Source organism: Sporothrix schenckii, assembly GCF_000961545.1.
Source record: "Sporothrix schenckii 1099-18 chromosome Unknown Cont49, whole genome shotgun sequence".
NCBI lineage: Eukaryota > Fungi > Ascomycota > Sordariomycetes > Ophiostomatales > Ophiostomataceae > Sporothrix > Sporothrix schenckii.
Genome location: NW_015971150.1, coordinates 3,536,703 through 3,564,059, shown reverse-complemented (window position 1 = coordinate 3,564,059; position 27,357 = coordinate 3,536,703). Strand labels below are relative to the sequence as shown.

Below are 27,357 nucleotides of genomic sequence, written 5' to 3'. Positions count from 1 at the left end.
AAAAGCCCTCCTTACAATACAGCCTTATGGTCGCCGTTCTCTCCGGACGCTTTCGGGTACCTGTGGCGTTCCGGCCGCTCCGGCACTCATCACGCGCCTGTGTTTGATGGCATCGGATAGAGAGTGGCTTGACCTAAGACGGAATGGAGACTTGCACGATCGGCGGCCACATGGCTCGGAATAGGCGACGCGGCGAAAAATACCTTTTTGCCAGGTCGCCATTGAGCAATCGGCCAATTTGAGCGCTCTGAGAGAGTGATGTGGAAGGTGTCAGAGACTGGATACTAAGCAGGAAGAAGCGCAGATAGGCAGTGCCAGTAATACTTGACGTATGGAGATCGGTATCGCTCCGTAAGCGCTAGCCACCTCGGAAGACGTTGGGATAGTGCCTCGCTGTCCTGTGTTAGTGCATCTTGGCGCTGGCATTACCCTGTAACAGAGTGGACACCTGGAGCTGCCATGCATGCGCATTTACGAAATACGTATGGCGTATTTCCAGTACCATCCGTGGCTTGGTGGTTCTTTCCCTAACCGCTGAGCCTCTGTGCGCCGCCGTCCAAAACCATTCCCTGCTCTCCATTGCGTTTCCCCCGTCGCTCCTGCACCTCGCATTTATTTTCCGCAAATATCGGGTTCGTTCTTTCCCTCGGTATTTCTCGCTTTTGTTTCTTCACATGCGTGTCTGGAAGGCGCGCCTCAATTCACGGATTCAATGCGCTCTCCTGGTTTTTAACATATAACGGACTCGCTCGCGCCTTCCTCCCCCACCATTTCGTGGCCTGTTGTCGGCGCCGAAGAATCCGGAAGGCGCAAAGTAGTGGTCATCTTTCACCTCTCTTACATAAACCACTGTTCTTGCCACCTTACGGCTGTCAGAGCTCGCCCTCGCCCCAAAGCAGACTTCCGACTGACCGTTTCTAAATTCGATAAAAAAGCGAGGTCGTTGCCGATTCTTTTACAGTCGCACTTCGAATACCCGTCTAATCTCAAGAATCGCTGTTCCGTTCCTACCATGTCAACTTGAAATCTGTCTCAACCCCTCTGTTGCGCGGCTTATTTCACACTACTGTTGCTGAAGGGGCCGAGTCCACTAGTTGCTCCATAGCTGCCACACCCAATCCGGACAGCTATTTTGGGTCCGCATATCCACTTTCCTTCGTTCCGTTTGCTTTTCTTCGCACCTGCCCTACGTCACCACAAACCCTCCCATCTGGGTTGACATTAAAGGGCAGGAAGGTCAAGCTCAAGCTGAAGCTCAAGCTCAATTTCAGAGAACACAGTATTGGGAAAGACCGATTGACTAGACCCTCATACCACAATGGCGCCGAACGATTCTGCTTTCCAAGGGGGCAGTGACGTTGCCGCGGTCGCGCAAAATCAACAAAATCAACAACACCAACAACAAGAACCACGGCCCAATGCCATGCGTTACGCTGCTCGTGTTTCCTCCCAAAGACTGGACCGCACATTTAGCTCAGACGCCTCCGTCACAGCCTCGGAAAGCCCCAGTGAGGAGGACTATGACGAGCTCACATCACGGCCTGCCGAGGGCATGGTGCTCCGCCAACGCCGCAAGCCTCAGACCCAATTGCGCAACGAGGTGCAGGCAGACGCCTCCGAGCTCGACGACACGACGACGGAGCAGGGTAACTCGCCACGAGAGGGCCTGGAACGGGAAGCTGTATATTCGCCGACGTCGCGCTTGCAGCGGGGCGGGCGCAAGCTGTCGGCGACGGTGATCTTTGAAGAGAAGGGTGGCAGCGGCAGCGGCAGCGGCAGCAGCAGCGCCGGTGGCGGCAGGGACAGCCAGGGCGCACAGCACTCCTCGGACACGACGGCGGTGTCCTCGTCCGAATCCGTCGACGGCGATGCCAATGGCCTGTCGTCCGTCAAGGCGTACGGTGCCGGTCGGACGGACAGCCACGGTCAAAGCTACGTTGTGTCCATTGACGACCCCAAGCTTGTCGAGATCTTGCGCGCCGATTTGGAGAACATGCGTGAGGACATGGAAGAGAAGCGGCGGCTGCTGGACGGCATCGCCGTCCACGACAAGGCGCTGCTGGACGACGGTGGCCAGGCCAAGCACCGTCGTGGCTCGGTGTCCTCGAAGCCCAAGAGCAAGAAGAAGCCGCGTGGCCGGTTCAGCGACTTTGTGTTTACGCGCGGCTTCTCGACCTTTGACCGGCAGAACGCCGCCGCGGCGAACAGCCCCTTCCACGGCTTCTTCACGCTCTTTTGGATCTCCGTCTTTGTCTTTATGATCAAGATCGGTGCCGAGAATTGGCGCAAGACCGGAAGCCCGCTCGGCACCAACGAGATCATGGCCAACATGTTCCACCGCGATGTGGTTGTCATGCTGCTGTCGGACGGCGTGCTGTGTGCGCTGACGGGTGTGAGCTGGCTGATCCAGCTCGTTGTCCACGACGGCCGGCTCATGGAGTGGGACGGCGCCGGCTGGATTGTCCAGAACATCTGGCAGACAATGTATGTGGCACTCTTCATCGGCTGGACGCAGCTGCGCGACTGGCCTTGGTCCCACACCGTCTTCTTTGTGCTGCATGGCCTCGTCATGCTCATGAAGCAGCACTCGTACGCCTTCTACAACGGTTACCTGTCGTCCATCTACAAGCGCCGCGCGACGCTCCAGTCGCGCCTCGAGGAGCTCCAGCGTGCCGAGCTGCACGGGGGTGATGTTGGCGACAAGATTCGGACGTCCAGCCGGCCTCATGCCGACGCCGCACTGGCCTCCGCGGCTCGCGCGGCCGTGTCGTCTGGCGTCAAGACCGAGGACGGCCATGCGAAGAAGCAAGGCTCCCACGCGACCGCGGAGCAAATGGCGGCAAGCACGGCGACCCCCGAAGCGCTCGACAAGGTCGTGGCCGCCCTGCAGTCCGGGCAGCCCCTCGATTACCAGCAGGCGCGCGTGTTTGAGCGGATCCTGCACTGGGAGATTGACGGCCTGACCGAAGAGCTGCGTGGCAAGTCGACGCGGCCCGACAAGATGTACCCCAACAACCTGACGTTCAACAACCACTACGAGTACATTGTGCTGCCGACACTCGTGTACGAGCTCGAATACCCGCGGTCCGAGACGATCAACTGGCGCTACGCTGCCGAGAAGCTGGTCGCCGTCTTCGGCATCATCTTTGTCATGATTATGGTGTCCCAGGCGTTCATGTACCCCGTCGTCATGCGCACTGTTGCGATGAAGGAGGCCGGCATGCCGTTGGCGGAGCGCTTCAAAGAGTTCCCGTGGATGTTGAGTGACCTCATTTTCCCCTTCATGATGGAGTATTTGGTACGTGTGTCCCCCTCGAACGTTTGAACGTGTCGACTCCGCACACTCTTGCTAACCATTTCGTACTTCGTGCCTCGACAGCTCACTTGGTATCTCATCTGGGAGACCATTCTCAACTTCCTCGCCGAGATCACCTTCTTTGCCGACCGCAACTTCTACTCGGCCTGGTGGAACTCGGTCACATGGGACGAGTTTGCGCGCGACTGGAACCGGCCGGTGCACCTCTTCTTGCTGCGCCATGTCTACCACAGCTCCATCTCGGCGATGAAGGTCAACAAGTACACGGCAACACTCATCACCTTCTTCCTGTCGGCGTGCGTCCACGAGCTCGTCATGTGGTGCATCTTCAAGAAACTGCGCGGCTACCTGCTCTTCCTGCAGATGTGCCAGCTGCCACTGGTGCGCTTGAGCAGAACACGGTGGATGCGCAACCGCCAGACGCTGGGCAACATCATGTTCTGGGCCGGGATTTTCATGGGGCCGACGATCTTGTGCAGCCTGTATCTGATTCTGTAGCGTTGCGGCTATTTTTGCCGTTGGTATAATGCCGGTGCGGTGGTTACATAGGCTATGCTTGACTGCTTCTGCTTTATGCACAAGCGTACTAAACGTCTTCAATATTAATCGTTAATTGCCCGAGCTCGGTTATCTGTGAGGCCGGGGCCAGGTCCCATTAATACGACGTACGAGCTTATAACCACGCCTATTATGCGCGGCTTCGTAGTTGGCTTCGGAAGCGCGCCCACGATGAAACTCGTTTTGCCGCAGTCGCGCTACGACACGTGACTGTGGGTCATGACTAGACAAGTGGCAAGCACGACGCAGCCTGTTGCTCACTGGGCTCAGTCGCTGGTCGCACCTACCCTAGCGGGCGTCGCATCATCTATTTTTTCGACTCTCGCCTTCCGTCGCATTCTGTCTCTCTTTGTCCTCCTTCCATAAATGGTTTTTCGGGCCTTCCGAAACTTTTCTTCTCCCTTCTCTTTCAACACTATCTCTTCCCCCCCTTTTTAATTTTCTTGCTACGCACAATCATCGCTTCGATTGTTTCTTGACATTGCCACGACCCTGTCTTGTTTTCTTCCATTACCTTGCGCCTGCACATTTGTACTTTGACAATGTCTCGCGGCGGCACGACTCTCTACGTGACCGGCTTCAGCCACGGCACTCGCGCACGCGATCTCGCTTACGAATTCGAACGGTATGTTTCCTGAGAAAAAGGTCATCAAAATGGCCTCGTCTTTCTCGCTCGTCGACACGGAGCTGCGAAAAACAAGAGTTCCTCGCATCCTTGTTCGTCCTCTGCCGTCCTCTTTCCCGTCTCTCGCCTTCCGTCCTCTTCGTCCTTCTGTTCGCGATCGTCTTCCTCGTCCTCCTCCTCGTCGCGACCGTCCTTTCTCCTCCGTTCTCACCCCTGTCCCTCCTATTCCTCCGTTTCTGCGTTTCTCGACGTAGCCTCGTCAAACCGTGTTTTCACCCTCGTTTGCGCCCCCCTGCTCCTCGCTGCCATTCTCGCTTTCGTCTGCGTACGCGCCTCATCCTGCCCAGGCCTCTATCCAGCGAAGGAGCGAATGGTACGATAGCGTCGTTCCTGTTGCACAGCATTGCACCCTTGGCTGCTGGTTATTGTGAGGAGACAGGCTGCTTCCCCTCCTATGCCACCTCATTTCTAGGACGTCGTTGGGCAATACGCGAAGGGTGGCACGAAATGGAACGCAGAGCATGCATGTCGTGCGTACGTCTGCACTCTGTCGACGTCAGCGTGCCAAGCGACGAAGAAAGAAGACACGCCACGAGCTTCACCATCTTGACAGACATATCGACACGGACAGTACTGACAGCTATTTGCAATCTAGCTACGGCCGCCTGGTCCGTTGCGACATCCCCGCTCCTCGTTCCGCCTCCAGCCGTCTGTAAGTTTTTGCACCGCTCTCAGGGATTGCGATTCACATACGATTTCTTTCCACGAAGTGCCTCTGCCCTCGGACACATGGATTAACGTTTGTGTAGATTTGCGTTTGTCGAATACGAGGACCGCCGCGATGCCGACGATGCATACCACGACATGCATAACAAGCGTATTGGCCGTGACGACATCCTGAAGATCGAAGTAAGCAAACACCCCGAAGCTGATATTTCTACAACAAACCGCGGGCGTTATGGCTCTGTGTCTTACCACAGTTGACTGACGAGCGGCTTTGTAGTGGGCACGCACTCCCCCGTCCGCCTCGTGGCGGTTCGACTCCGGCCGCGAACGCGATCGCCGCCGCTCTCCCCGTCGTGGCCGCTCCCCGTCTCCTCGCCGCCGTGATGCTTCGCCTCGTAAGGATGACCGTCGTGACCGCGACCGCGACTACGACCGCGACCGTGACTCGCGTCGCGACCGCGGTGACCGGTCTCGCAGCCCGGAGCAACGGTATGGTTTTACCCCCTTGTACCGATTGATTGTCCATGTCGCTCCCACCACGTGACGTATTGCTAATATCTTGCGCAGTAGTGACCGTGACCGTGATGTGAAGGAGGAACGCGACGAGCGCCGTGAGAACGGCACAAACGGTGACGACCGTAAGGAGCGCGAGCGCATTGACAGCCCGCCTCCCCCAGCTCACGACGACTTGGACGTCGCAGAGTAGTGTCCCGATACCTTGACGACACGCAGCATGGGAGAAAACGTTTTCGGGTCCAAACGGACACGGTCCAGAGATACTGTCCGCCAATACGAGGTACCTCGACGCATTCGCCCCTACCACAGCAAGCGCCTCAAGCTGCCCCGAGGCCGTGTGCCGCCACGGTATATTGTTTCTTATAACATCTAAGTGCCCTGCTCGCGCCCTGCCTACTCAGCTCTTTGAATTTTGTTGATGAGATGGAAGCCAGAGCTTGTCTCTTCGAACCACCTCGCCACCTTTCCTCTGTGTACTTGTCAGCTCTTTCCTCTATTTCACTCTCTTGTTTTGTTTTCTCTTATTTTAGTGATCGGTTCGGTCGGTGTCGCACGCGGAAAACGTCTGACGGTTCTCCAACTCCTTTCAAAAATCCAAATCCCTTTTCGATACATCCCGCGGCCCTCGTCGTTTATATTCATCGTGTTTCCAACTGTACCCTTCCCCCCCTAGTCGTCCCCTCGCCACGTACTGCGAATCCCAGCTATCGCTTGCGGGAGGATCGTCCCTTACGGAGGGCTGTGCGGCGGATGTCGGTTCCTCGAGCTCGGCCCCCTTCATATCCAAGTCCGTCTTTCCCACCCTTTGTCTTCTGTCACGAAAGGAACGCTCGCCGACGGCACGAAACGGTCAAATAGCAGAATGTGCGACAAGCAGCTCTTTTCGGGGGCTGTCTTCTTGAAGACCGAACGCCCACAAAAGTAATGTGTTTCTATTTCCTTTTATTTTGTTTTTTGATTTTTTTCTGCTGTTGCTACTGTTTTGAGGTCAAGTCGTTGTTGTAACCTACTCGTCTTTGTCCTCGTCCTCTTGTTCTCGACTGTCTTTCGGCGTCGATATCGAACGGGATGCAACTCGTAAATAGAAATACATCGTTCCCCGATTAGGGAAATACACATTCGTGGATATTTGATTTGCAGGTTGCTCGGACCGCTGTCTAAGTGGACGTTATGTGACTGTTATTTTTGAGGAGCCAGTATGCCAGTTTGACTGGAGCGGTCTGGTTGACGGTATTTGGTTCACGTAGATACGTCCAGGTGATAGAATGCTGCCGTTATTGAAAACTAACCAACGGCCCACTTTGCTACTGAAGAAGCTACAGCAACACTCCCTGTTTTGCGCCTCTTCCTTCTAGTTGCAGTTCAGGTTCGCGGCTGTGTGCATAGCAGAGGCGGATCATATTAGTGTCGTCACTGTTGTGTTCCTCCCGTCTAGAACTTTTCTGGGCTTTGCTACCCTGACAGCCCTGTGCCCTCTAGCTAGCCGTGCCCCACCCCTCCACCGCCCCACCCCTCCCCAGCGTTGCATCCCATCCCATGTGTAAATCGTACAGAATAAATAGTTCCCCTTCTTAGTCCTCATGTTTAAGTCCCTCTCCGTATTTATTAAGAGCATCGATCAACGCCCTCTCTCGTTGAATGATGTCGGCCACCAGCTTCTTGAGACCATCCACCTGGATTTCTGACAGCTTGGTGGTCAACTGCAAGGTGGCGACAGCAATCTGCTCGAGATCCTGGATAGACGCAGTCTCGATGGAGCGCTGCACCAGACCGCCATCGTCTGCCAGGGCCAGATCTGCTTCGGTGAACTCGACGCCGCGATGGCGCACGACGTATCCCTTGACCATAGACTCCTCCTTCTTGTAGTAGCTAACCAGCTCGTTGACTTTCTCGATGGCGACACTGGTGTCGCGCTGCTTGCCCAGACTTCTGATTCTATCAGCGGGGACAAATCCTCGGGTAAGGATGTCAGTTCGAGCGTTAAGCGTTGCCTTGGGTTGGCCATCGTAAGGTTGAGTGTTTTTTGCGACGCTGTGTAGCGTGTTATAATGAAGAAGGCGAGGGAATGTAAGAGGAGACAAGAAGCTGAGACTGTGTGTGTGTGTGTGTGTGGGAAGAAGGAGAGAGAGGGAAAAGTTGGAGGATGCGACCGTTATTTGTATATTTTGGGCGCCCCGCTCGTCGGATGCTGTGATTTGTTGGTCCTCCATAGATGTCAGAATAAATTCAATAGGAATAGCTCGTGGGGGGACAGTAGGGAAAGTAGTAGTACGCTGGGTGACACAACCCATAAGACGCTGTCTAGGCTCTGATTCGTGTCGTGTGTTGACAGTCTATGGCTGCGAGAGTACGGCTCGGTCTTAGTGGGATACCTTAACGAGGCAGTATGTGACGTTAAAGATAAAGAGATAAACACGGAAGGGGCGTAGATGTGCATTGAAACGAGTGACTGTTAGGCAGCTGACAGGGGCAGGGCACCAGAGAAGTCACAAAGACAAGGCTCGTTGGAGAGGTTGGACTAATAGGAACGCGGTATGAAGCCTTATACGGAACCATTATACAGGAATGAGGTTAAAGTGTCAACTTTATACGATATCATCGTAAACCTTCGACGGGTATGAGGTTCGAGAGAGATACAAGACTGAGGCTTCCTCCTCTCACTAGACAGTAGACTGAGTCGTTTCCGATTGTTTGAAATATAAACCTATATAAACTTATATCCCTATGCCCTTATTTATATGTGAGTTGGTAGGATTTTCAACCCACTAATAAGCTAGTTTATCGGATTAGATAAGCGGGCTTGGGATGATGAAAAAGGCAAAAGCACGGAAGACAGAAGCGCACCTTTACACCAGAAAATCAGAGGAAGGTTGGTAGGACTTCCGTTAAGCAAGTGAGATGATGTGAAATCGACAAAAGATGACAAGTTAATGCACCTACATGGCAGAAATGTTCGGCCGGGAATCGAAACCTGGCCCGGCGTCTGTCGATACAACAGATAGTACCGCCACCTCCTCAAGGCGATGTACTCCAACCAGCTACATATCCAAGTCTTCGTTCTTGGCCTCAAGTGTTATTGTCTGTTTTTTTCCTCCTCTAACAAATCATGAGAGACTTTAGCGGCACCTCCCAAAGCCACCACGACACTTTGTTCCAGAGCCATAGAGCGACAACGTATTTCACAGGTTGAGAAAATGCATTTGACAGTCAGGGATTGGCTGTCCGGAAAATCACAGGCCGTGGTAACAGGCCGCAGTCCGCTGGGAGAGAGAGTCTGAGCCGCTGAGATTGGTCTCACCAACAGCGTGACCAGTTGTTTTCTGCCTGTTTGATCATTTAGCGCGTGGTCAACCCAGCAGGTCGCTTTATTTCCCATTATGCCCCAGAAGGCCGATTATGCCGCTCACCCTGTTGCACAGGTCATACGGCTGACCATGAGTTCGCCCTGCTTTCACGATTTCGTGTTTGCCGCCCTATTGGAACACTTTGGAAGCACATGTCCCCTGTGGTGTGCGGCGTGAGATATGCGGGAGGTCACATTTGAAAGTAGCAGATGTCTTGGCCGGCTGGTCTGAGACATGATCTCAGGGCCCAACGCCTCTGGGGCGCACTCTGTTCCCTTACTTGGATCGATGACGGCTGGCTGTGACTACCGAAGCAACCCGTGCGTATTCAGTACAGAGCACTCACCAAAGGTGCCAAGAATGCCATCTGAAGGAGGAGTCGGCTATCAGCCTCGTCTGTGAGCGTATCCACTTTTCTGCCGCACTACCTATATCACTTCGGCTTTCAGTTGCGAATTCGACCTCAAAGAAACAAAGCGCAGCGAGCGTGCGTATGTTTGCCTGTCACTTCTGTGCTTGTCCCTTCTTCACACGACATTTAACCATTTCCTCATGTCGGCGCTTGTAGACTCCTGCTCCGTATTCGTACTCTGCTTTGCACAGCCAGATTGCCGTTTTCAGCGACATACGCCTCAGGCTCCCTCCAATCCAACTCGGAGACGAGCTAGGCCTGCCTAGGCCACTACTCCGTCTGGGAGACAGTTCAGTTGGCGTCTTGCCAAACGCCAAAACTGACCAAGCCCCCAATTCATCTTGGCCGTCTGCTCTCTTGGCTGCCAAGGGTTCCTGTCCTCAAGTGTTCTCCTTTTTGTCCCTCCTCGCTTCTGGCTTCGTTTTCATTCTGGAATTTCCTGCGTTCCCCCATGCTTGGCGCGGCCGTTGTGGGATTTGTTGTCGACACTGACGAAAGTGTCATCAGACTCCCAACAAGACACTGATAAATAAGCGCACGGCCTGGGCATTACCAAAGTACACACCGTTGCTCCTTCCCATTTCTCTCCAACAGCAAGCACCGGTACCTTCCTTGGATTTTCCAGACGCAGGGAAAGAGCGACAGTCGGCAGGACACAGCTTCCTTCCTTCCAGTTTCGACTATCTCTCTCGAACCCGAAATCGATTTCGACAACACTCTTTTCTTCTTTCGATCTATCCGTCGTATCACGTCCGTCTACCTCATCCATTCCCTCGCGTGCTCCGACACACATCCCCAGTGCCCCTGCTCGCCGACCTTTCGATTCGATAGATGGTCTTCTGTGGTCTTTTGTCAAAGGATCTGCGCGAACAGACAAATATCGATAAACTCCCGCCCATTTATCGTTTACCACTTTTTGCCTCAACTTTCCTTCACAACGGGCCGTCGTTCGTTTTCGTCCTTCTTTTGTTCGGCTATCGACCACTGTCCAGCACCTGCACCCGGTCGTTTCCTTGCTTCCGCCATCCGAACTAAGCCGCTTCCAATGCAGCCTTGCTCAATGCAACCCACTTTGGCGCCCCGGCTTTTGAAACCCGTTTCCTGGCACCTTCGACCCTCGTCGTGACCTCGAGCGCAAAACAGCCAACGGAAGCTCTTTGCAAATCAATTTCATGTTCAATCAGCCTCCTCTCTTTCCTCGCAGCCTCTTGACCTTGACACGCGAGCTGTCACACGCGCGCGACTGGCAAGCCCGTCGACTACGTCCCTTGGAAGCCAATCTAGCTCCCCTTCCTCCGCAAAATCGCCTTTTCGGGTTAAGCATTTCCTTGCTAAAATTTCCCCCTTCCCGACCCTGCGCGCACCCTGCAAGACACCTGCAACCTCGTGCATATCTGCCTGTGCCTGCGCAATCCGACAAGACAACCCTTTTCCGACACGACCACGATCGACCACGATCGACCCAAAACCCAAACCCAGCCGCCGCATCGACGACCACACAGCATTCATACAACCCGTGCATCGCTTCGTACTGCTGGGGAGTGAGGCAACGCGAGCGACGCTTTTGAGGGCGTTTTGCCACGTCAATTGGCCTGTTTGCGGAGGGTGACTTTTTTGCCTGGGCAATCCTGCCCGTTTCTTTTTCTGCCGTTCCGAGACATACAGACATACACAATGGCGACTGTACGTCCACCCTCGCCCCGACTTTCTTTTCCTCCGCTGGCCCTCTGCTAATACGCTACGCCTAGGATGACTTAATAAAACGGAAACCGGTCGTGGGGGCCGACATCCTCACCCAGAGTCGCCTCTTCTTCTCTGACCCCGTCGTCGCGGCCTTTTGCGGCGGTGGCGTCGCTGGAGCCGTCTCCCGCACAGTCGTGTCGCCCCTCGAGCGACTCAAGATCCTGTTCCAGATCCAGAGCGTGGGCCGCACCGAATACCAGATGCCCGTGGGCCAGGCGCTCAAGAAGATGTGGGTGGAGGAGGGCTGGCGCGGGTTCATGCGCGGCAACGGCACCAACTGCATCCGCATTGTGCCCTACTCGGCCGTGCAGTTTGGCAGCTACAACTTTTACAAGACGGTACGTAGGTGCGCGGCCAAGGCGTTGCGGTCTCTTGCCTTCTTATCAGTCACGCTCCATTTCCCATGGACGGGAGTGCTAACATGTTCTCCGTTGTAGCACTTGTTCGAGTCGTATCCCGGCGCCGACCTGACATCATTAGCGCGCCTCACATGCGGTGGCATTGCCGGCATCACATCCGTCGTCTTCACATACCCTCTCGACATTGTGCGGACACGCCTTTCGATCCAGACAGCCTCCTTTGCCGGCCTGGGCAACCGGGCAGCACAGATGCCCGGCATGTGGGCCACACTCGTGCTGATGTACAAGAACGAAGGCGGTTTCAAGGCCCTGTACCGCGGCATTATCCCGACCGTGGCCGGCGTGGCACCATACGTCGGCCTCAACTTTATGACGTACGAAGCGGTCCGGCAATACTTTACAAAAGACGGCGAGAAGAACCCGACGGCCGTACGGAAACTCGCGGCAGGTGCCATCTCCGGCGCCGTAGCGCAAACCTGCACATATCCTTTGTACGTCTAGACATACAGCCCCGAGGCCACTGACACACACCATGTACGAGCCGTTGGCTTGCTAACCTTTCCTCCCAACGTTCTTAGTGACGTCCTGCGACGCCGGTTCCAGATCAACACAATGTCGGGCATGGGCTACCAGTACAAGTCATTAACGGACGCCATCCGTGTGATTGTTGCGCAAGAAGGCATCAGGGGCCTGTACAAGGGCATCGTCCCGAATCTGCTCAAGGTGACGCCGAGCATGGCGTCCAGCTGGCTGAGCTTCGAAATGTCGCGCGACTTCCTCCTGGGGCTGCGTGTTGAACAGGACGAGGAAGCTGTCTCATAACCAAGTATATATTTTTCAGTGGTTGTTGGATGCATACTCTTTTTTCATGTCGCTCACTTTTGCTTCTTTGTCTTTATTTTATCATTGGGAGACAGCGCGAGAGCATCATTTCCAAATTATGTCTAGACGCTAGACCTTAGATGCCCGTCACGATTCTTTCTTTCCCTGCCCCGTCCAAATGGCCTACCTTCCCGCTATAGGGGTATCGAGTTATTGGTCGTCGTCAGCACAACAAGCTGTCAGGATACTCATCAAGTAGTTTTGAGGGAGCAGTCATAGGACCGGGACTTTGTATAGATTTCACTGCATTGGGAGGGACTGGTTTATTTTCCTGTTGCGTTTTGGATAGACTGGACTCTGGAACTGGTTTGCATGGAGGCAGCGCTTTGTACTTTGTTTTACTTAAGAACTGTTTTTTACAACCATCTACGGAATCTGACACTGGGAAACACAAGCTGCGAAAACATGATCTTATGTCATCTGAAAAATTGTCAGGCAAGTCAACGTCCCTGGCGTCAATATCTGCAATGAGATTCCTGGCTTTGTCATTTATTACATAAGATTTTACAATAGCGCCTTCCATTGGGGCACCAATCAGCAACAAAACACATTACCCTAATTGCCGCTCTTCACCGCCCACCCACTAATTCCCGCTTTACAAGCACTTTAAAACAGCGAACGAAACGAGGAAAGAGGGAAGAAAAAAGGGAAGGAACGGTCCACTTTTCACTTTTCAGGTTCCGCTTTTGCTTGTTGGCCCAGATTTTGCTAATAATTTTTTGCACCAGTCCCCTCTCTTTTCCGTGTGGCCCTATCTCTTTTTTCCCTCTCCCTGCCCCAACCATCACGACACTCTTTTGTCAACCAACTTTTTTCATCTCGACACTTTGCGGGTTATCTGGGGTTCATTTTACACAAAATCTCTTCCGAGAGTCAGCTTTTACGATGGGTACGTGAGAGAGCAAGCTCTTCTTGCGTCTTTTGCTTCCGACTGGACGCTTTTTTCTCTGTCCTTTGCAAAAGGGACGAGAGACGGCGGACAGTGGGCGGTGACAAGGCCAAAAGACTTCTTTTTCCTTTTTAAGTGTGCGAGTGGGAGGGACGACAACGACATCTGTGGCCATTGGAACGACAACGAGACGAGGACAAGAGACTCCCCGCGCCCATTTTCCATCGAGACGAGACCCGACACGAGAGAATGGAGAGAGCGAGGTTGCGTCGAAGCCAGACATCAAGCAGCACCGCACACACGAGGCAATTGCCGCCAGGAGACGGACGGGGGGCCCGATGCGGAAGCATCTGTGGATATGGGTCTTGATCTTGATTCTCTCGTCTCGCCCGTAAAACGACTGAGATGGGATGCAAAAGAGACGAGCGATGTTGCCATCATGCTAAACATGGGCATTTTCTGTGGCTTGCTACCCGTTGTGTTGTGCTGCTTGATCTTCGACCGACCTGCTCTCAAGGACATCTCTGCCGAACGGTAATCGACGCCTCGTCCTGCTTGTGGAAGTTTCTTGTCCCGTCTGGTCGGACCTTTTGGCCGCTTTTGTTCGGCTCCCTCCTGCGAACTCTTGGCGGCTGGACCTGCGGCACCTTGACGTGTTCGACTTGGAGATGAGGATTGTTTCGGGTCTTTGCGTTGATGGGCATCTTTCTTGATCTGCTCTCGCTCCGGAATGGCTTCTCTTGGCTCCCCCTCTTGTAAAACAGAGGGTGGACAAGATGGTTTGAGAGGGAATTGAGACAGTCGAAAACAGCCCATCATGCGACTGCGCGGAAACAGTCTTTGTTATGTCTCCTTGCCGAACTTGTCTGGGACTGCTTGCTCCGGCCTGCCGTCCTCAAAATCTCGTTTTTTGTTTTGAGCATACCAAGAACCAAAGGGCTGACTGGGAGGAATTTCTTTTTTTTGTCTCGTTTTTGTAGGTATCGATCTCAAGCACCACCACGTGCGCAACTCGCACCGTGCCGCTCCCAAGAGCGACAACGTCTACCTGAAGTTGCTCGTGAAGCTCTACCGCTTCCTGGCCCGTGAGTTCACCTCCCTCCCCCCCCTCCTGGCGCTGTTGAAATGTATTGTTCCACCTACTGACCGACCACCGGCTAGGCCGTACCGATGCGTCCTTCAACAAGGTCATCCTGCGCCGCCTGTTTATGTCGCGCATCAACCGCCCTCCTGTCTCGCTGTCGCGCATCGCTGCCAACACCCGCAACGGTGACAGCGCCAAGAAGACCGTTGTCGTTGTCGGCACCGTCACCGACGACAACCGCCTGCTGACCGTCCCCAAGGTCCAGGTCGCTGCCCTGCGCTTCACCGCCACGGCCCGTGCCCGCCTGACCGCTGCCGGCGGCCGTGCCCTCACCCTGGACCAGCTTGCGCTGGAGAAGCCCACGGGTGCCAACACCATCCTCCTGCGCGGCCCCAAGAATGCCCGCGAGGCCGTCAAGCACTTTGGCTTTGGCCCCCACAAGCACAAGAAGCCGTACGTGGCCTCCAAGGGCCGCAAGTTCGAGCGTGCCCGTGGTCGCAGACGGTCTCGCGGCTTCAAGGTCTAAATGGACAAGGAAAAACAAAAAGGGAAAATGCACTTTTGTGTGGTGTTTTCTTTTCCTGTTTTTTTGTTTTGTCTACTTGGACTTTGTTGCACGTCGGGTGGTACGGTACTCTCATCCTTTTGTTCGCTTGTGTGTTCCATGTGCGTTTCCCTCCTTTGCGTGAGAGAACATATAGGACGCAAGCCATGCAAATTTTCCAGCGTCATGAAAAAAAAGTTGGAAGGATGGGAGTGCCATGGAGTGAGAAGGAGAATATAAAATAAAAAGCCTTTGTCCTTTTCGAAAAACGGATTGTTTGTGATTCCTATTCCAGGCTCAATGGTTTTCGGGCGCCAAGGGAAGGCAGGGGCCAGGGTGTTTCTTCATATTACCTTACTGCAGAAACGTTTCTTCTATTACGAAATGCCAAAAACATCGAATACAGATCTAGGTGCCATGCCATGGAGGTGAATGTAGTAAAGCCAAACGTATATTATGTGGTGTATGGTATGGAACGCCTCTATCCCGTCTATCCGTCGTTCATGATCATATGTTGTGGTGTATGTTGTCTTTGTCCTTCACATTGTGATATTGGACGTGGCTTAATCTTTAATATCGTCCCATGTGACGTCCTTTTTCCTCCTCAGGGCCACGAAGAAAGACTCTTTTGATTCCTGCAGCCGATCCGTGTTAGCAAGTAAGCCCGCATCAGAGAGAACCAGACAAGGGGTCGTGCGCGATCCCAGGTCCACTCACACTTCTCGATGACTCGGGCTTCTCCCGGACGACTTTGGCAAACATCTTCTTGAGGCGGTTCTCGAGAGCCTTGTCTTCGCCGCCCTGGTAGAACTTGCAGACAAAGTGGCCTCCGGGGCGCAAGGTGTCGCTGGCAAACTCGAGGGCGGCATGGCAAAGGTCCATGCTGCCGGCGTGGTCGCGGAAGGCGTTGCCGCTCGTGTTCATCATCCTGTGGTACGGGTTACTCAGCGTGTTCAGCCAAAAGCCATATGTTTGGGGCCAGGGCTCTGACATGTCACTCAGGACCACGTCGACCATGCGGCCAGAACGGGTGGTTGCCGGTGTTTCCGGAATTGGAGACGCTGCGCCTTCGGACGAGGCAGACGCGGAAGAGGAGGCCGATGCCCGCCGTTCCATCTCAATGTAGCTGGGGCGGTCCACCACGACATCGGTCGCCGTCGGCTCCTCTTGGGCGGCAGCCGATGCCGAAGGCGGGCTGTCGTGCCTCTCACGATTCTCATTCGCACACTCGGCCTCCGTGTCGGCGTCAGCGTCGGTCTCGGCATCTGCATCTGCTGCAGCCGCTGTGCTTGCCGGCGACTGCAGCGTCTTTTGCATGTTCGGCTGGATCGGCGTCCGGGCCAGAAAGTCTTTGACCATCTGCCGCACGGTCGGCGCCAGAAAGTTGCCCTGGATCGTCGACACGCCGCGTGGCGGCTGGGCCGGGATCAGGTCGATGCCGAGCACGCGGCCGGCGGGTTTGGTGCGTTCCACGGCGACCTGCGACCAGCTGCCTGGAGCATATCCCTATACAAATGACAAATTACAAATTAGCAGTCTCTAGCAGCTGCTGGCCGGGCAGGCAACGCGTCCCGTCCTCTCGACGCCACGTCCCTGGCGACCTACCAAGTCCACAACGGTCTGGCCCGGTTTGAACAGACGATACCTCGAGTCCATTTCCAGCAACTTGAAGGCGGCCCTGCTTTTCAGCCCTCGCACCTTGGCCTCACGCGCATACTGGTCCTTTCCCTGGCGCGCCTTCCAGCGGGTGTTGCTGGCTGCTGGTGCCGCAGTTGTCGCAGAGAATGGACGGCATGAGCATCGTTGCCAGACGCGCGACACTGCTTTCCTTGTGCTGCCGGCCGTAACTGCGGTCGTGGTTGTTGCAAAAATGGATGTTGTTGACATGTCACTTATTGCTGTGTCAGCCACGGCCCTTGCCGAGCGGTCGAGGCTCCGCAGGTTCACCGGCATGGGGTGCAGATGGGCGAGTGGGTGCAATATGCAGAGGTAGCTGCGATTGTGAAGACTTGTGGCGTCACGGGTGTCGCTGTACATGCATGGTCGTGATAGGTTGTCGTGTGCATTAGAAAAGATATGACGTTGATTTTTTGTGGTTGCCAGACACGCTTGGCACTAGTAGCGGCTGTTGGGCGGTGTGGTCCACTGGGCAGGTACAAACACAGACACCTTCCTCTGCCAAATCTCACACATGCGCCTATGCCATGAGGCTCTTCACTCGTCCCCAGAATCGCGAATAATCAGACGGAACTTGCCTACTGCTTATAACGAGATAAAAAACGATGCATTTTGATTTATTTCTAGAGCTTTCTCGAGCGTTCTTGAGCTAGAAAAGGAGAGAGAAATCAGGATCATATAATTCACATGTCTTCCAATGACCTGGTTTGCACTGAAAGTATGCCACTCTGGCATAGCAGATCCAGGGTGCCGTCTTGCAAGATCAATGCTACCCTCGGAAACAAACAATGCTCCATATCCTTCTAGAACGTATAATTACTGTAGATGAAAGGGCGATGGTCTCACACATACGAGTCGGCGATTGATGGATTTGCGTTGTTTTGCCAGCCGAGGCTACAGGCTGGTTTAGGCCACTTAGGGACGGAAGGTGCGGTCGAGGTGCGGTCTACATTTGTCCGCCCCGACGGAGTGTTGTGCTGGTGGACTGGAAAGAACGACCGTCCCATTGCCACCAAAGCAAGTTTTGTCCAGAGTACCTTCGCTCTTTCCATGAACCTCTGCAGCAATCAGCCAATGCAGTGCAGTCTTTTCTTTCCAGCCCCTTTTCGTAAATTCTTTCTCCGTACCTCTCCCACAACAAATGCAACAGAACTCCCAACCTCCATTAGCATGTGCGTGTGATGCGATTAGCCAAGCAACGTACCACGCCCAAGTCGGAACTAGAACAACCAGCCAGATCTTGTTGATCACGATACGTCCGTTGGGTTCGGGCCAAGTACCATGGCTATCCTTTTTCTTCTTTGTCTTCTTTACTTCAGTTTTTCTATTTTTCTACTTCTATTTTGTGAACGTGGTTCTTATTCGATGTCGACCCGTTTCACTGTGTTTCCACCCCCATTCACTGTGTTTTTGCAGAGCCTGTCGAGGTAGTGCAAAACAACAAGTTGTCAAACGGAGTCGGCTAGGTACAACTACTGCCGATGGCGTCCGCGGCGAGTCTGTTGGCCGAATCGGCCCTGACGTCAACCATTGGTCTTTTATGTTTGGGTAGTCTGTGCATAACCTATTGTTCTTTTGGCCAGGCAGATCGCAGACTGTTTCGCATGGGCGAGGTCTTCGATATAAAAGCACCGTCGGGGATGTCTTTGCACAGCTGGGAAAGAGGATCGCATCATCACCACCACAACTTTACCGCAACAAGGCCTTTTAAACACCTCGACAACCACAGTGTCAAAGTCTATCGACCACACAGTTGACGCACTTGCAATCTTGCGACCGGTTCACTCTCCCGTTTCGTCTCGAATACGAGACACACAATCGCCAAAATGGCTTCCATAGGATTCCTCCGGCCGTCCATGATGGCGCAGAATGTCATGATCCCGGCACCCAAGTTCACTGAAAAAAATCTGAAAAACCTCGCCGGGAAAGTGTACTTGATTACTGGCGCCAATGCCGGCGTCGGCAAGGAGCTCACCCGCATCCTCTACACCCAGAATGCCACCGTCTTCATGGCCTGCCGCTCGCAGGCAAAGTGCGAAAAGGCCATGGAGGACGTCAAGGCTGCCGCGCCGTCGTCCACGGGGGCTCTGCACTTTGTCCAGATCGACCTCGGCGACCTGCGCACCATCAAGCCCGCCGTAGAGTCGTTTCTCGCCAAGGCCAAGCGCCTGGACGTGCTCTTCAACAACGCCGGCGTGATGCTCCCCCCCAGCGGAACGACGACCACCGTCCAGGGGTTTGATCTGCAGCTCGGCACCAACACCGTGGCGCCATTTTTGCTCACGCAGCTCCTGACGCCGATCCTCCAAGCCACGGCCAAGGACGAGACGGCAGCCGGCAACCCCGCGGGCGTGCGCGTTGTCTGGGTTGCGTCCATGGCGGCCGAGCTGTACTCGGGCAAGAACGGCGTCGACATGACCAACCTGCCCATGGGCAGCAAGACCTACGCCCGCCCCATCTCCGACCCGATGGAGCTGTACGGCAACAGCAAGGCCGGCTCCTACCTGCACAGCGTCGAGTACGCGCGCCGCCACAAGGCCGACGGCATCGTCTCCGTGGCCGCCAACCCGGGCAACCTGGACTCGGACCTGTACCGCTCCATCGGGGGCCGCCAGGAGGACAAGCCTCAGCAACAGGAGCAAGAGGTCGGTCTCAGTTGGTACCAGCGTGCGGCCATGAAGTACTTCCGCACCCAGATGCTGCACCCGCCCGTCTACGGCGCCTACACGGAGCTGTTTGCTGGCTTGTCGCCCGACGTGACGCTGGACAAGTCTGGCGCGTGGATCGGGCCCTGGGGCCGCTTCTTTGGCATGCGCAGCGACATTGCAAGCTACGGCAAGCCCAAGTCCGAGTGTGGTGGCAAGGGAGGTGCAGAGGCGTTTTGGACCTGGACCACCGGTCACGTCAAGGAGTTTGCGTAATTGTGTGGTTTAGTAGATGGTTCACTTGCTCTTCTTTTTAGCTTTTCTGTTTTCATTTGCTCCGTTATTTTAATTTGTGTCCTTGCTTTGCTTCTTTGGATATCCTAATACAAACGTTAGTAGTCACATTTTCATTTCTTTTGTATCATTTGGACGCATCGATGAACTTGCATCTTTCGATTCAATAATGGAAGACTGTTGCCCATCCTCATCCCTACATCGTACAAGCTTATCCATCTCGACCCGGTTGTCCCAACGAAATATAACAGAAAGCCGTCCCAAGCGCCGTCCCGATGCAATGAAAACAAACCATCATGGTACCGTATATGTTCCCTTTCCACAGAAACACCAAAACATCAAAACATCAAAAGATCGAAACATCGACCACGCGTCTACGCGAGGAAACTAGCATTCACGCCGCGACGGTCACGCTTCAGCGGTGAGAAGCTCCCGCCGCCAACACCACCAAACGCATTCCGCATGCCACCCAGCATCGTCCGCTTGCCGGCGCCTACTGCTGTGGTCCGTCCTGCGCCGAGATTCTTCACAACCCGCTTCACACCGGCACCGCCTGCCGGAGCAGCCGCAGACGCCGCCGAGGCTGCCGGCTTCATTGGCCGTGCCAACGCACCATCGTCGTCGTCGTCGTCATCAAACACCGTCTTGCTACCGGCACCCAGAATCTTGCGCTTCTTCTTCTTGGGCTCCGCCTCGGACGTTACTTTGGCCACAACGGGCGCGGCACTCTTCTTCACCTTCATTGTGACACCGCCGGCTGCGCTTGTTGCCGGCGGTGGTCGGTTCTCCTGCTCGACTGCAGCCGGCTCATCGGCAGCCGCTTCCTTTGCCTTGTCGACCTCGATGGGGGCTTTGGTGAACGCAGGCTCGTCCGCAACAACAGGTTTGCTCTCGGCTGCAGTTGGCTGCACCTTCATGTTCTTCTTCGAGAGGGGCGCATCGCCCAAGACCTTGTCCTTGGGTGGCCGGCCGCGCCGCTTGGCGCCGGCCGCGACGTTCTGTGCTGCGGCCTTGACCGTCGGGGGAACAGAAGAAGACTCGCTAATGTCGACCGAAGACAGCGTGGCGCTCGCAGACACACGCCGGCCCATGATGGAGTCTTCCGGCAGCTCGCTCGCTTCGCCGGGAAGCGTCGACTCGGGCATCATGGACTCGACTGCAGACACTGACTTGTCGACGGCGGACTTGTCCTCTGCAGACGTCTCGGCGTCCGACGCCTTTGGTTTGTCTGCTGCTGCTGGGGCAGCACCGGCAGCGGCCGCATCGGCAGATTCGTCCATCGGGTTACTCGTCTTGTTGAGGAAGGGCGTGATGGAAAAGGTCGACTTTTGCACGGCAGTAGCGTCGAAGCCCCTCTTCTTAAGCGGGCGTTTCGTGCGGCCTTCGTCTCCGATGCCAGGCGTCTGCAGCAGCGATTCGGGGCCGCTGGGCTCGTCTGCCCGGCGCTTCTTCTGGCCCTTTGTCTGCACCTTGGTCGTTGTCGTGCCGGGCACCGTCGCCACAGACTTGGTCTTCTTGATGCCCTCTTTGACCGTGGCCGCTGCTGCAATATGTGCTGCTGGTTTGTCGTGAGCAGCCGCCAGTTCGGCACGCGCGCTCTTGAGCTCCTCTCGCACCTCTCGTAACTTGGACTTGAGGTCGCCGACGCGCAGCTCAAACACATCAATCTGCCCGCGCGCCTCGGCCAGCTCCGTCTCCAGAGCCTTCTTCGTACGCAGACTCTCGCGCTTCTCGTCTTCGACAGCCTTGGTTATCTTGTCCTTGTCGGTGCTACGGGCCTCCTCCTGCTCCCGTTGCATCTTCTCCCGGACCCGCTTCTCGTTTGCGAGCTTCTTCTCCAGGTCGTGGATCTGCCGCCGCAAGTCTTCCTCGGCTTCATTGTTGTCGCTTTCCGTCTGTTGGCGTTGTGCCGCGGCGGCGGCGGCGCGCTGCGCAGCGCGCTTCTCGTTTGCGAGTTCCACCTCGACCGCGTTCAGCTGCCGCTCGAGCGCCAGCTTCTCGGACAGCACATCCTTTTGGTGTGCCAGCTGCGACTGCAGGTGCTCGATCTCGGGCTTGAGCACGGCCAGTTCGCGGGACAACGCCAGCTTTTCTGTGAGAACCTTTGTCGAATCGTTTGTGGCGTTGCTGAGGGACAGCAGCTCTGTCCGGAGCGCCGTGTGCTCGCGGGCCTGTGCTCGCAATTGGTCGTCCTGCTCGTGACATTTGTTATTGAGGTTGTCGAGCTGGCGCTGCGCTTCGTCGTACTGAGTAGTGAGCGAGGCTACACGGTCGCCAAGCGACGACACCTGGTCCTTCAGCCGGCCGTTCTCGTCCTGCAGCAAGATCACCTGCAACCGGTGCCGCCGCACGTCGTCGTCTTTGACTATGAGGCCCTCCTGGTGCCGGGCTTCGAGATATTTGAGGCCGAGGTCATGGCTCGTCGCGGATCTCTGCAGACAGTCAGCTATCGCGTTCTCGCGCATCTCCGTCGTCTACCGTGTCCCAAACGTCCCAGCCGAGAAAGTAACCGTACCTTGTCGATGTCCATGGCTGTCGATGTCGGTTTCGCGTCGATGGCGCGGAAAAGGTAGTGAAAGAACGCGATGAAGGTAGCAGTCGACACGAAAGAGAAGGAAATGAAGAAGGGTGGAAAAAGAATACAGCCCCCGATAAAAAATGCCCAATGGCTCGACTAGATGACACTCAATACCAAACTCTGATCGATAAGAAGAGATCTGACGTCGAAATATTGAAGAGGCAAATTGCGTCCACAGCAACGGAGTAGAGATGGAGAGAGACAAGGCAGGAGCGGAGAGGTGGACAGGCGTGCCTTCAGGGTGGGCCAATGTTTTGGTCGTGTGGGACTGTTTACTTTCTGACTAAAAGGGCTAGCGTTTTGTATTATGTCAGCTTTGTGCCACACGCCACAGTTCGCTTGCCAAGGATGACGCAGGGGAAAGAACACCGGATCGGCGCTAAGATGGTCCGCAGCCGAGAAACAGCTTGTAGGGAGCGTGGGGCAGCTTCCCAGCCAATCAGAGGCTACAGACAGCTAAAGGTGTACGTGGTTACAGGGCCGCGTTTGCTGCAGGAAGGAGCATGTTGGCGGATTCCAGGGAAAGCACCAAGTTGGGAAAGAACAGCTGCGCATTTGGGTTTCGAGACACGACAGCCATTGAGCATCGACAAGTGGCCTTCTTTTCTTTTTGTCGTCAGCAGCCCTCTCTCCTCATCCGACGACGACGACCCACCATTGAGGCGTACATCAATTGCCGGGCGCTTGTTACGGACGCGCTCTGAATCGAATTGCATTCGGTTGCCTCTCCTTTACTCGACCGCCTACGGCTTTGGCCTTTTGTTCGATTCGCGCTTTCTTTTCGATTCCGTTTTTCCTTTGCCTGTCTATCTCAACACACCTCTAACCGCGACGATGCGCTGGCTTTCGCTTCTCGCGTCTTCGCTGCTGTGCACGGGCGGCCTCGCCGCCAAGAAGGCCGCCGGCGATACCTTCCAGCAGTTCCACGCCAAGCAGCTCTCGTCGGCTCCGGTCAAGATCGAGGACACCGCCTACCAGAAGCTCGTGGGCGGCACGCCGCGTGACTACAGCACGGCAGTTCTGCTGACGGCCATGGATGCACGCTACGGCTGCCAGCTGTGCCACGAGTTCCAGCCCGAGTATGACCTGCTGGCCCGTAGTTGGACCAAGGGCGACAAGGCGGGCGAGTCTCGCTTGGTGTTTACGACGCTCGACTTCAGCGACGGCCGCGATACCTTTGTGTCGCTCGGTCTGCAGACGGCGCCCGTCCTTCTCTTCTTCCCGCCCACGGCTGGCCCGCACGCCGTCTCCTCTCCGGAGCCCCTGCGCTACGACTTTACAAACGGGTAGGTGGAGACAAACGGATACGTCGAGACGAGGGTGAGAATGAGATGAGAAAAAATAAAATAAAATACTGACGTGTACAGTGCCGGCTCCGCTGAGGTGGTTCACCACTGGATCTCCCGCCACCTGCCCGACCGCCCCCACCCGGCGATCAAGCGGCCGATCAACTGGTTTGCGTGGCTTACGAGCATCACGATGCTGCTGGGCTCGGCCACCGCTCTGTTTGTGGCGTGGCCGTACGTGCTGCCGGTGATCCAGAACCGCAACATTTGGGCGGCCATTAGCCTGATTTCGATCCTGCTCTTTACCTCGGGCCACATGTTCAACCACATCCGTAAGGTTCCCTATGTGGCGGGTGATGGCCGCGGCGGTATCAGCTACTTTGCCGGGGGCTTCCAGAACCAGTTTGGTATGGAGACGCAGCTCATTGCTGCCATGTGTACGTGTCCCCCTCCCCCCCCCCCCCCCAAAAAATCATCCAAGAAAACAATGTCGCGACTGTCTAACACACATATAGATGGCATTCTTTCGTTTGCCGCCATCTCCCTGGCCGTCAAGGTTCCGAGAATAGCCGACGAGAAGATGCAGCAGGTGGCGGCGCTCATTTGGGGCGCAGTCATCTTCCTCATGTACAGCTTCCTGCTGAGCGTGTTCCGCATGAAGAACGGAGGCTACCCGTTCTCGCTTCCGCCGTTCATGTAAGAACATGTTGGAGCATGTTGGAATATGTCCGGGGCAGGTGGTACACACAGTTTTGAGAGTAAGGTTCCAAGATTACAAAAGTCACGAATGTGGTTGAGTTGAGTCCGGTCTTTAGCGAGAGAAGAATGAGACGTCGCCAAACACACTACCACAGGAGACGGAAAAGTAGGCCGAGAGGAGTGTCAGGAAGAATAAAGGACAGACACAAGCGGTTTACAAACGTCGATCGATTTGGCCATTTCGGCCGTCTGGTGGCCGTTGTAAGGGCTGCCGTGACTTGATGTTCATTTGATTCTGTTTTGTTTTATTTCTTTGTTTTTTTTTATTTCTATTTTCATCAAATGGGGCGAAACTGTCTTTCTAGTTTTCAATTGCTTTACCACGGCCATATGATGTTCTCTTTGTTCACATAGAACATATACGACGTACCATCCTCGTCCACGCCATGTCTGCATCACAAGAACGTTCGGAATGTCTCCCGAATACCTGAAACGATCCGACATTGCCGAATTGGGAGGGTAGGAGACTTCTTCCGTACTGCAAGGCCGATGCAACGCCACGAAGGACCTGGTTGATATGGCCAGCAACAAGACAACAGGCCGAACCAGGCAGGGACCTGGCCATAAATCAAACGGATGCTACAGTACGTAGTAGATCATCATCGATCGTCACCCTGGTGGGCCTAGACGACGACTCGGCATCCGTCAATTTCGCAAGACCGCCAAGTATATGAGGCTCTAGTTGGCACTGTGACGCAGACGGCTATTCGGATATCATTAACGAGAGGTAAAGCGAGGCCCCGTCTCGCCAAGTTCTAGACAAGACTGCATGTGTTTTGCGAGTTGTGTCTCCTTTGATACGTGGAGAGATACTCGGCGCCCAGTCGAAAGAGAGGCATGCAGATTGCCAAGAAGGCTTGCGTTTTGAGGCTCGCTGAGGCCGTAGCAACGGGAGGATAGAAGTAAACATGAATAACGGCTCGTAGTAAGATGTGCAGCGTCAGTTCATCCAAAGAAATAGAGTTGTTTGAAGTTTATGTTTTGGTCTTTAATTTAAAAAAAAAAAAAAAAAAAAAACAACTTTTCTCTCTTTCTCTGTTCGTCCCTTATGCACCGCACCTGCCTTTCCTTCACTATACCCCATTCGCATTTCATTGCGCCTTCCCTGTCCGTCGAGTTTCCTCTTTCCCCTTTTGGACCGGGACTTCCAGAAGCCTTCCACCTTTTCGGCCACCGCTACCAACGCTTCTTTTTGCCGGTAGTGTCTCCTGCGAGTCGACATACGGTCGCGTTTGCCGGCTTCGTAATTGCGTCGTATTATTTTTATCGCATGCCGGTTGCAACTGGCAGGGGCTTGTTTAGCCGGGCCGGTTGAGCCTAACCACAGCCACGGCAGGCTGGTAAATAGGGAAGGAGGGAGACAGTCAAGGTCAGGGAAGGCACAAAGGAGACACCGCACGACTAACGAGGGAAGAATATGCGAATTAAATGTGAATATAGGAAAGCAACGAAAATAAACAAATTAGAAGTAAAACAAATAAGTGAAGGAAACAAAACGAAGCAGTTCAGCTGTACTGGATGAAAAAGGCGCATTCTGCCGCACTGGTCTTCGACTGTGTCCTTTGTACAGGCTAAACATGCTGCCTGTGAAAAAGCCATTAAAGGCGCGCCGGTTTTATTCTATGAGATTTGCGAGGTTCCATATCAGGTGCTCGAATAATACGTGTGAACAAAGGCACAGAGCAGAATGAGTAAGAAGGACTGGTGGAGCGCTTGTGACTGTTTATAGTTTTATTAATAGCTGGAGTATGATCTGGAGACATAAATAATACGTCATAAAATGTACTTTATGTGGGATTTTGTTTTCATTTGTTTTATGAAAGAAGACAAAAAATGAAAGAACAAAAGAGAAGAAGAGATCAACAGATCAACAGACCACAGAAAACACAAAGCTACCCCCAAAGACATATTTACTCTGCACACTCTTCTAACCGGAACATAACCAGAATCTCATACGGCCATTTGCGCCCATGGTCCATGTCGTCCACTTCGTCCGTTTCTCTTATTGTCCGTCTCCCTCGTTTGTATTTATGTCTCCACAGTCTTGCCTTGGCAACACTATCTCCCACTCCTTGTCACTCCATATCGATATAAAAATGAAAACACCCAATTAAACGAGTATTGCCAGGCACGACCACGTATTCGGCTGCTTTGCCCTCGTCTGCCCTCGTCTGTCCTCGTCGTCCTCCTCCCCCTTCGACTATTTTTTGTCCCCTCTGTCTTGGCAACGGTCGTTATGAATTTACAGCATCCTGCAAGGGCCCGCTGGAAGAATTAATGTACCCCCGTGGTATATGTCGTCGTTGAGGGTCCGCAGATGGAATGCCAGGAACAGATCTCCTGGAGCAGCCCAGAGCCGGCCCGTCGTCCTGCTGGCCCTGGACTCCTCATATGGAAGAACTGGTACCTCGTTCCAGTCCCATGCCCCTCTCCACGTCTCTCCACACGTCTCTCCACGGCCCTCTCCACGTCCATCCCTCTCAATCGCCTGTCCCTCGACCTGCTTCGATGGAGTGTGTGTGTGTCCCAATCACGGCACCTCATCGACGCCCCGCATTTTGGCCAATATGCTCACCCTACCATCCCGTCGCCGTCGACTTAGATTGCTCTCGTCCGTCTTGGTCTCCTCTTTGGCCGTGCATCCCGCCATATATGCCTATATGCCTCCCAATGTACGTTGCCGCATCGACCGAGAGCAGAGCGTGTCTTCGGAAGCCCACGGCCGAGTACGTCTGCGTGCCCCCCCTGTGAGCAGATTTGGTAGCTCTCACAGCGCGGGCCTCGCTTCCTGATTGCTGGTTGAAAGGGACCGAGAGCGAGACGTGACGGGAAAAACGGGACCCGCGCATCCAGAATGGTCCGTCCACTTTCGAGCAATAGGCGGGCTGTCTGGTTCAATCTCGCCGAGAAACAGTCGGTCGTCTGTCCCTTCTCGTCCCCACGGGGCACACTCTATCCTTGGTCGTTGTGGCTGCCCCCCTTCCCTCCTCCTCCTCTCCCACGCATAGACATGGGCCATCTCGTCCTGTATAAAGACTTCGAGCCCCGGCCACTCTCTAGCGTCCTGTTTCTTTCATCCTTTTGTCCCTTTCCCTTTTGTTCCTCACACCTCGATCAACT

The 27,357-nt window shown here is 54.6% G+C and overlaps 11 protein-coding genes across 11 annotated transcripts; 6 read left to right on the top strand and 5 right to left on the bottom strand.

The window, feature by feature from the left end:
* Window positions 1-1,318: 1,318 nt before the first annotated feature.
* Window positions 1,319-3,814, top strand: SPSK_04973 (sterol O-acyltransferase; the record flags this gene model as incomplete). Its single annotated transcript, XM_016731731.1, has 2 exons — window positions 1,319-3,298; window positions 3,380-3,814. The coding sequence occupies 2 exons, from the start codon at window positions 1,319-1,321 to the stop codon at window positions 3,812-3,814; spliced, it is 2,415 nt and encodes an 804-aa protein (XP_016583668.1).
* A 602-nt stretch (window positions 3,815-4,416) lies between these two features.
* Window positions 4,417-5,931, top strand: SPSK_05242 (uncharacterized protein; the record flags this gene model as incomplete). Its single annotated transcript, XM_016731992.1, has 8 exons — window positions 4,417-4,499; window positions 4,576-4,688; window positions 4,754-4,872; window positions 4,972-5,033; window positions 5,155-5,211; window positions 5,309-5,408; window positions 5,503-5,714; window positions 5,793-5,931. The coding sequence occupies 8 exons, from the start codon at window positions 4,417-4,419 to the stop codon at window positions 5,929-5,931; spliced, it is 885 nt and encodes a 294-aa protein (XP_016583667.1).
* A 1,381-nt stretch (window positions 5,932-7,312) lies between these two features.
* On the bottom strand, window positions 7,313-7,951 carry SPSK_05580 (uncharacterized protein; the record flags this gene model as incomplete). The annotated part of the gene is made up of 1 exon (XM_016732323.1): window positions 7,313-7,951. One exon carries the CDS (start codon window positions 7,949-7,951, stop codon window positions 7,313-7,315), a length of 639 nt encoding a protein of 212 aa, XP_016583666.1.
* Window positions 7,952-9,877: 1,926 nt separating this feature from the next.
* SPSK_05665 (uncharacterized protein) lies at window positions 9,878-10,290 on the bottom strand (the record flags this gene model as incomplete). Its single annotated transcript, XM_016732406.1, has 2 exons — window positions 9,878-9,985; window positions 10,063-10,290. The coding sequence occupies 2 exons, from the start codon at window positions 10,288-10,290 to the stop codon at window positions 9,878-9,880; spliced, it is 336 nt and encodes a 111-aa protein (XP_016583665.1).
* Window positions 10,291-11,171: 881 nt separating this feature from the next.
* On the top strand, window positions 11,172-12,421 carry SPSK_05338 (solute carrier family 25 (mitochondrial phosphate transporter), member 23/24/25/41; the record flags this gene model as incomplete). Its single annotated transcript, XM_016732087.1, has 4 exons — window positions 11,172-11,180; window positions 11,246-11,578; window positions 11,678-12,090; window positions 12,178-12,421. The coding sequence occupies 4 exons, from the start codon at window positions 11,172-11,174 to the stop codon at window positions 12,419-12,421; spliced, it is 999 nt and encodes a 332-aa protein (XP_016583664.1).
* A 1,679-nt stretch (window positions 12,422-14,100) lies between these two features.
* SPSK_05494 (large subunit ribosomal protein L18e) lies at window positions 14,101-14,980 on the top strand (the record flags this gene model as incomplete). Its single annotated transcript, XM_016732239.1, has 3 exons — window positions 14,101-14,149; window positions 14,351-14,455; window positions 14,532-14,980. The coding sequence occupies 3 exons, from the start codon at window positions 14,101-14,103 to the stop codon at window positions 14,978-14,980; spliced, it is 603 nt and encodes a 200-aa protein (XP_016583663.1).
* Window positions 14,981-15,561: 581 nt separating this feature from the next.
* SPSK_05255 (21S rRNA (uridine2791-2'-O)-methyltransferase) lies at window positions 15,562-17,035 on the bottom strand (the record flags this gene model as incomplete). The annotated part of the gene is made up of 3 exons (XM_016732005.1): window positions 15,562-15,633; window positions 15,716-16,504; window positions 16,604-17,035. The coding sequence occupies 3 exons, from the start codon at window positions 17,033-17,035 to the stop codon at window positions 15,562-15,564; spliced, it is 1,293 nt and encodes a 430-aa protein (XP_016583662.1).
* A 1,466-nt stretch (window positions 17,036-18,501) lies between these two features.
* On the top strand, window positions 18,502-19,596 carry SPSK_05388 (short chain dehydrogenase reductase; the record flags this gene model as incomplete). Its single annotated transcript, XM_016732136.1, has 1 exon — window positions 18,502-19,596. The coding sequence occupies one exon, from the start codon at window positions 18,502-18,504 to the stop codon at window positions 19,594-19,596; it is 1,095 nt and encodes a 364-aa protein (XP_016583661.1).
* A 392-nt stretch (window positions 19,597-19,988) lies between these two features.
* Window positions 19,989-22,079, bottom strand: SPSK_05065 (viral a-type inclusion protein; the record flags this gene model as incomplete). Its single annotated transcript, XM_016731818.1, has 1 exon — window positions 19,989-22,079. The coding sequence occupies one exon, from the start codon at window positions 22,077-22,079 to the stop codon at window positions 19,989-19,991; it is 2,091 nt and encodes a 696-aa protein (XP_016583660.1).
* A 947-nt stretch (window positions 22,080-23,026) lies between these two features.
* Window positions 23,027-24,178, top strand: SPSK_05372 (oligosaccharyltransferase complex subunit gamma; the record flags this gene model as incomplete). Its single annotated transcript, XM_016732121.1, has 2 exons — window positions 23,027-23,478; window positions 23,560-24,178. 2 exons carry the CDS (start codon window positions 23,027-23,029, stop codon window positions 24,176-24,178), a joined length of 1,071 nt encoding a protein of 356 aa, XP_016583659.1.
* Window positions 24,179-26,479: 2,301 nt separating this feature from the next.
* Window positions 26,480-26,887, bottom strand: SPSK_05670 (uncharacterized protein; the record flags this gene model as incomplete). The annotated part of the gene is made up of 2 exons (XM_016732411.1): window positions 26,480-26,737; window positions 26,813-26,887. 2 exons carry the CDS (start codon window positions 26,885-26,887, stop codon window positions 26,480-26,482), a joined length of 333 nt encoding a protein of 110 aa, XP_016583658.1.
* Between the last annotated feature and the right edge of the window lie 470 nt (window positions 26,888-27,357).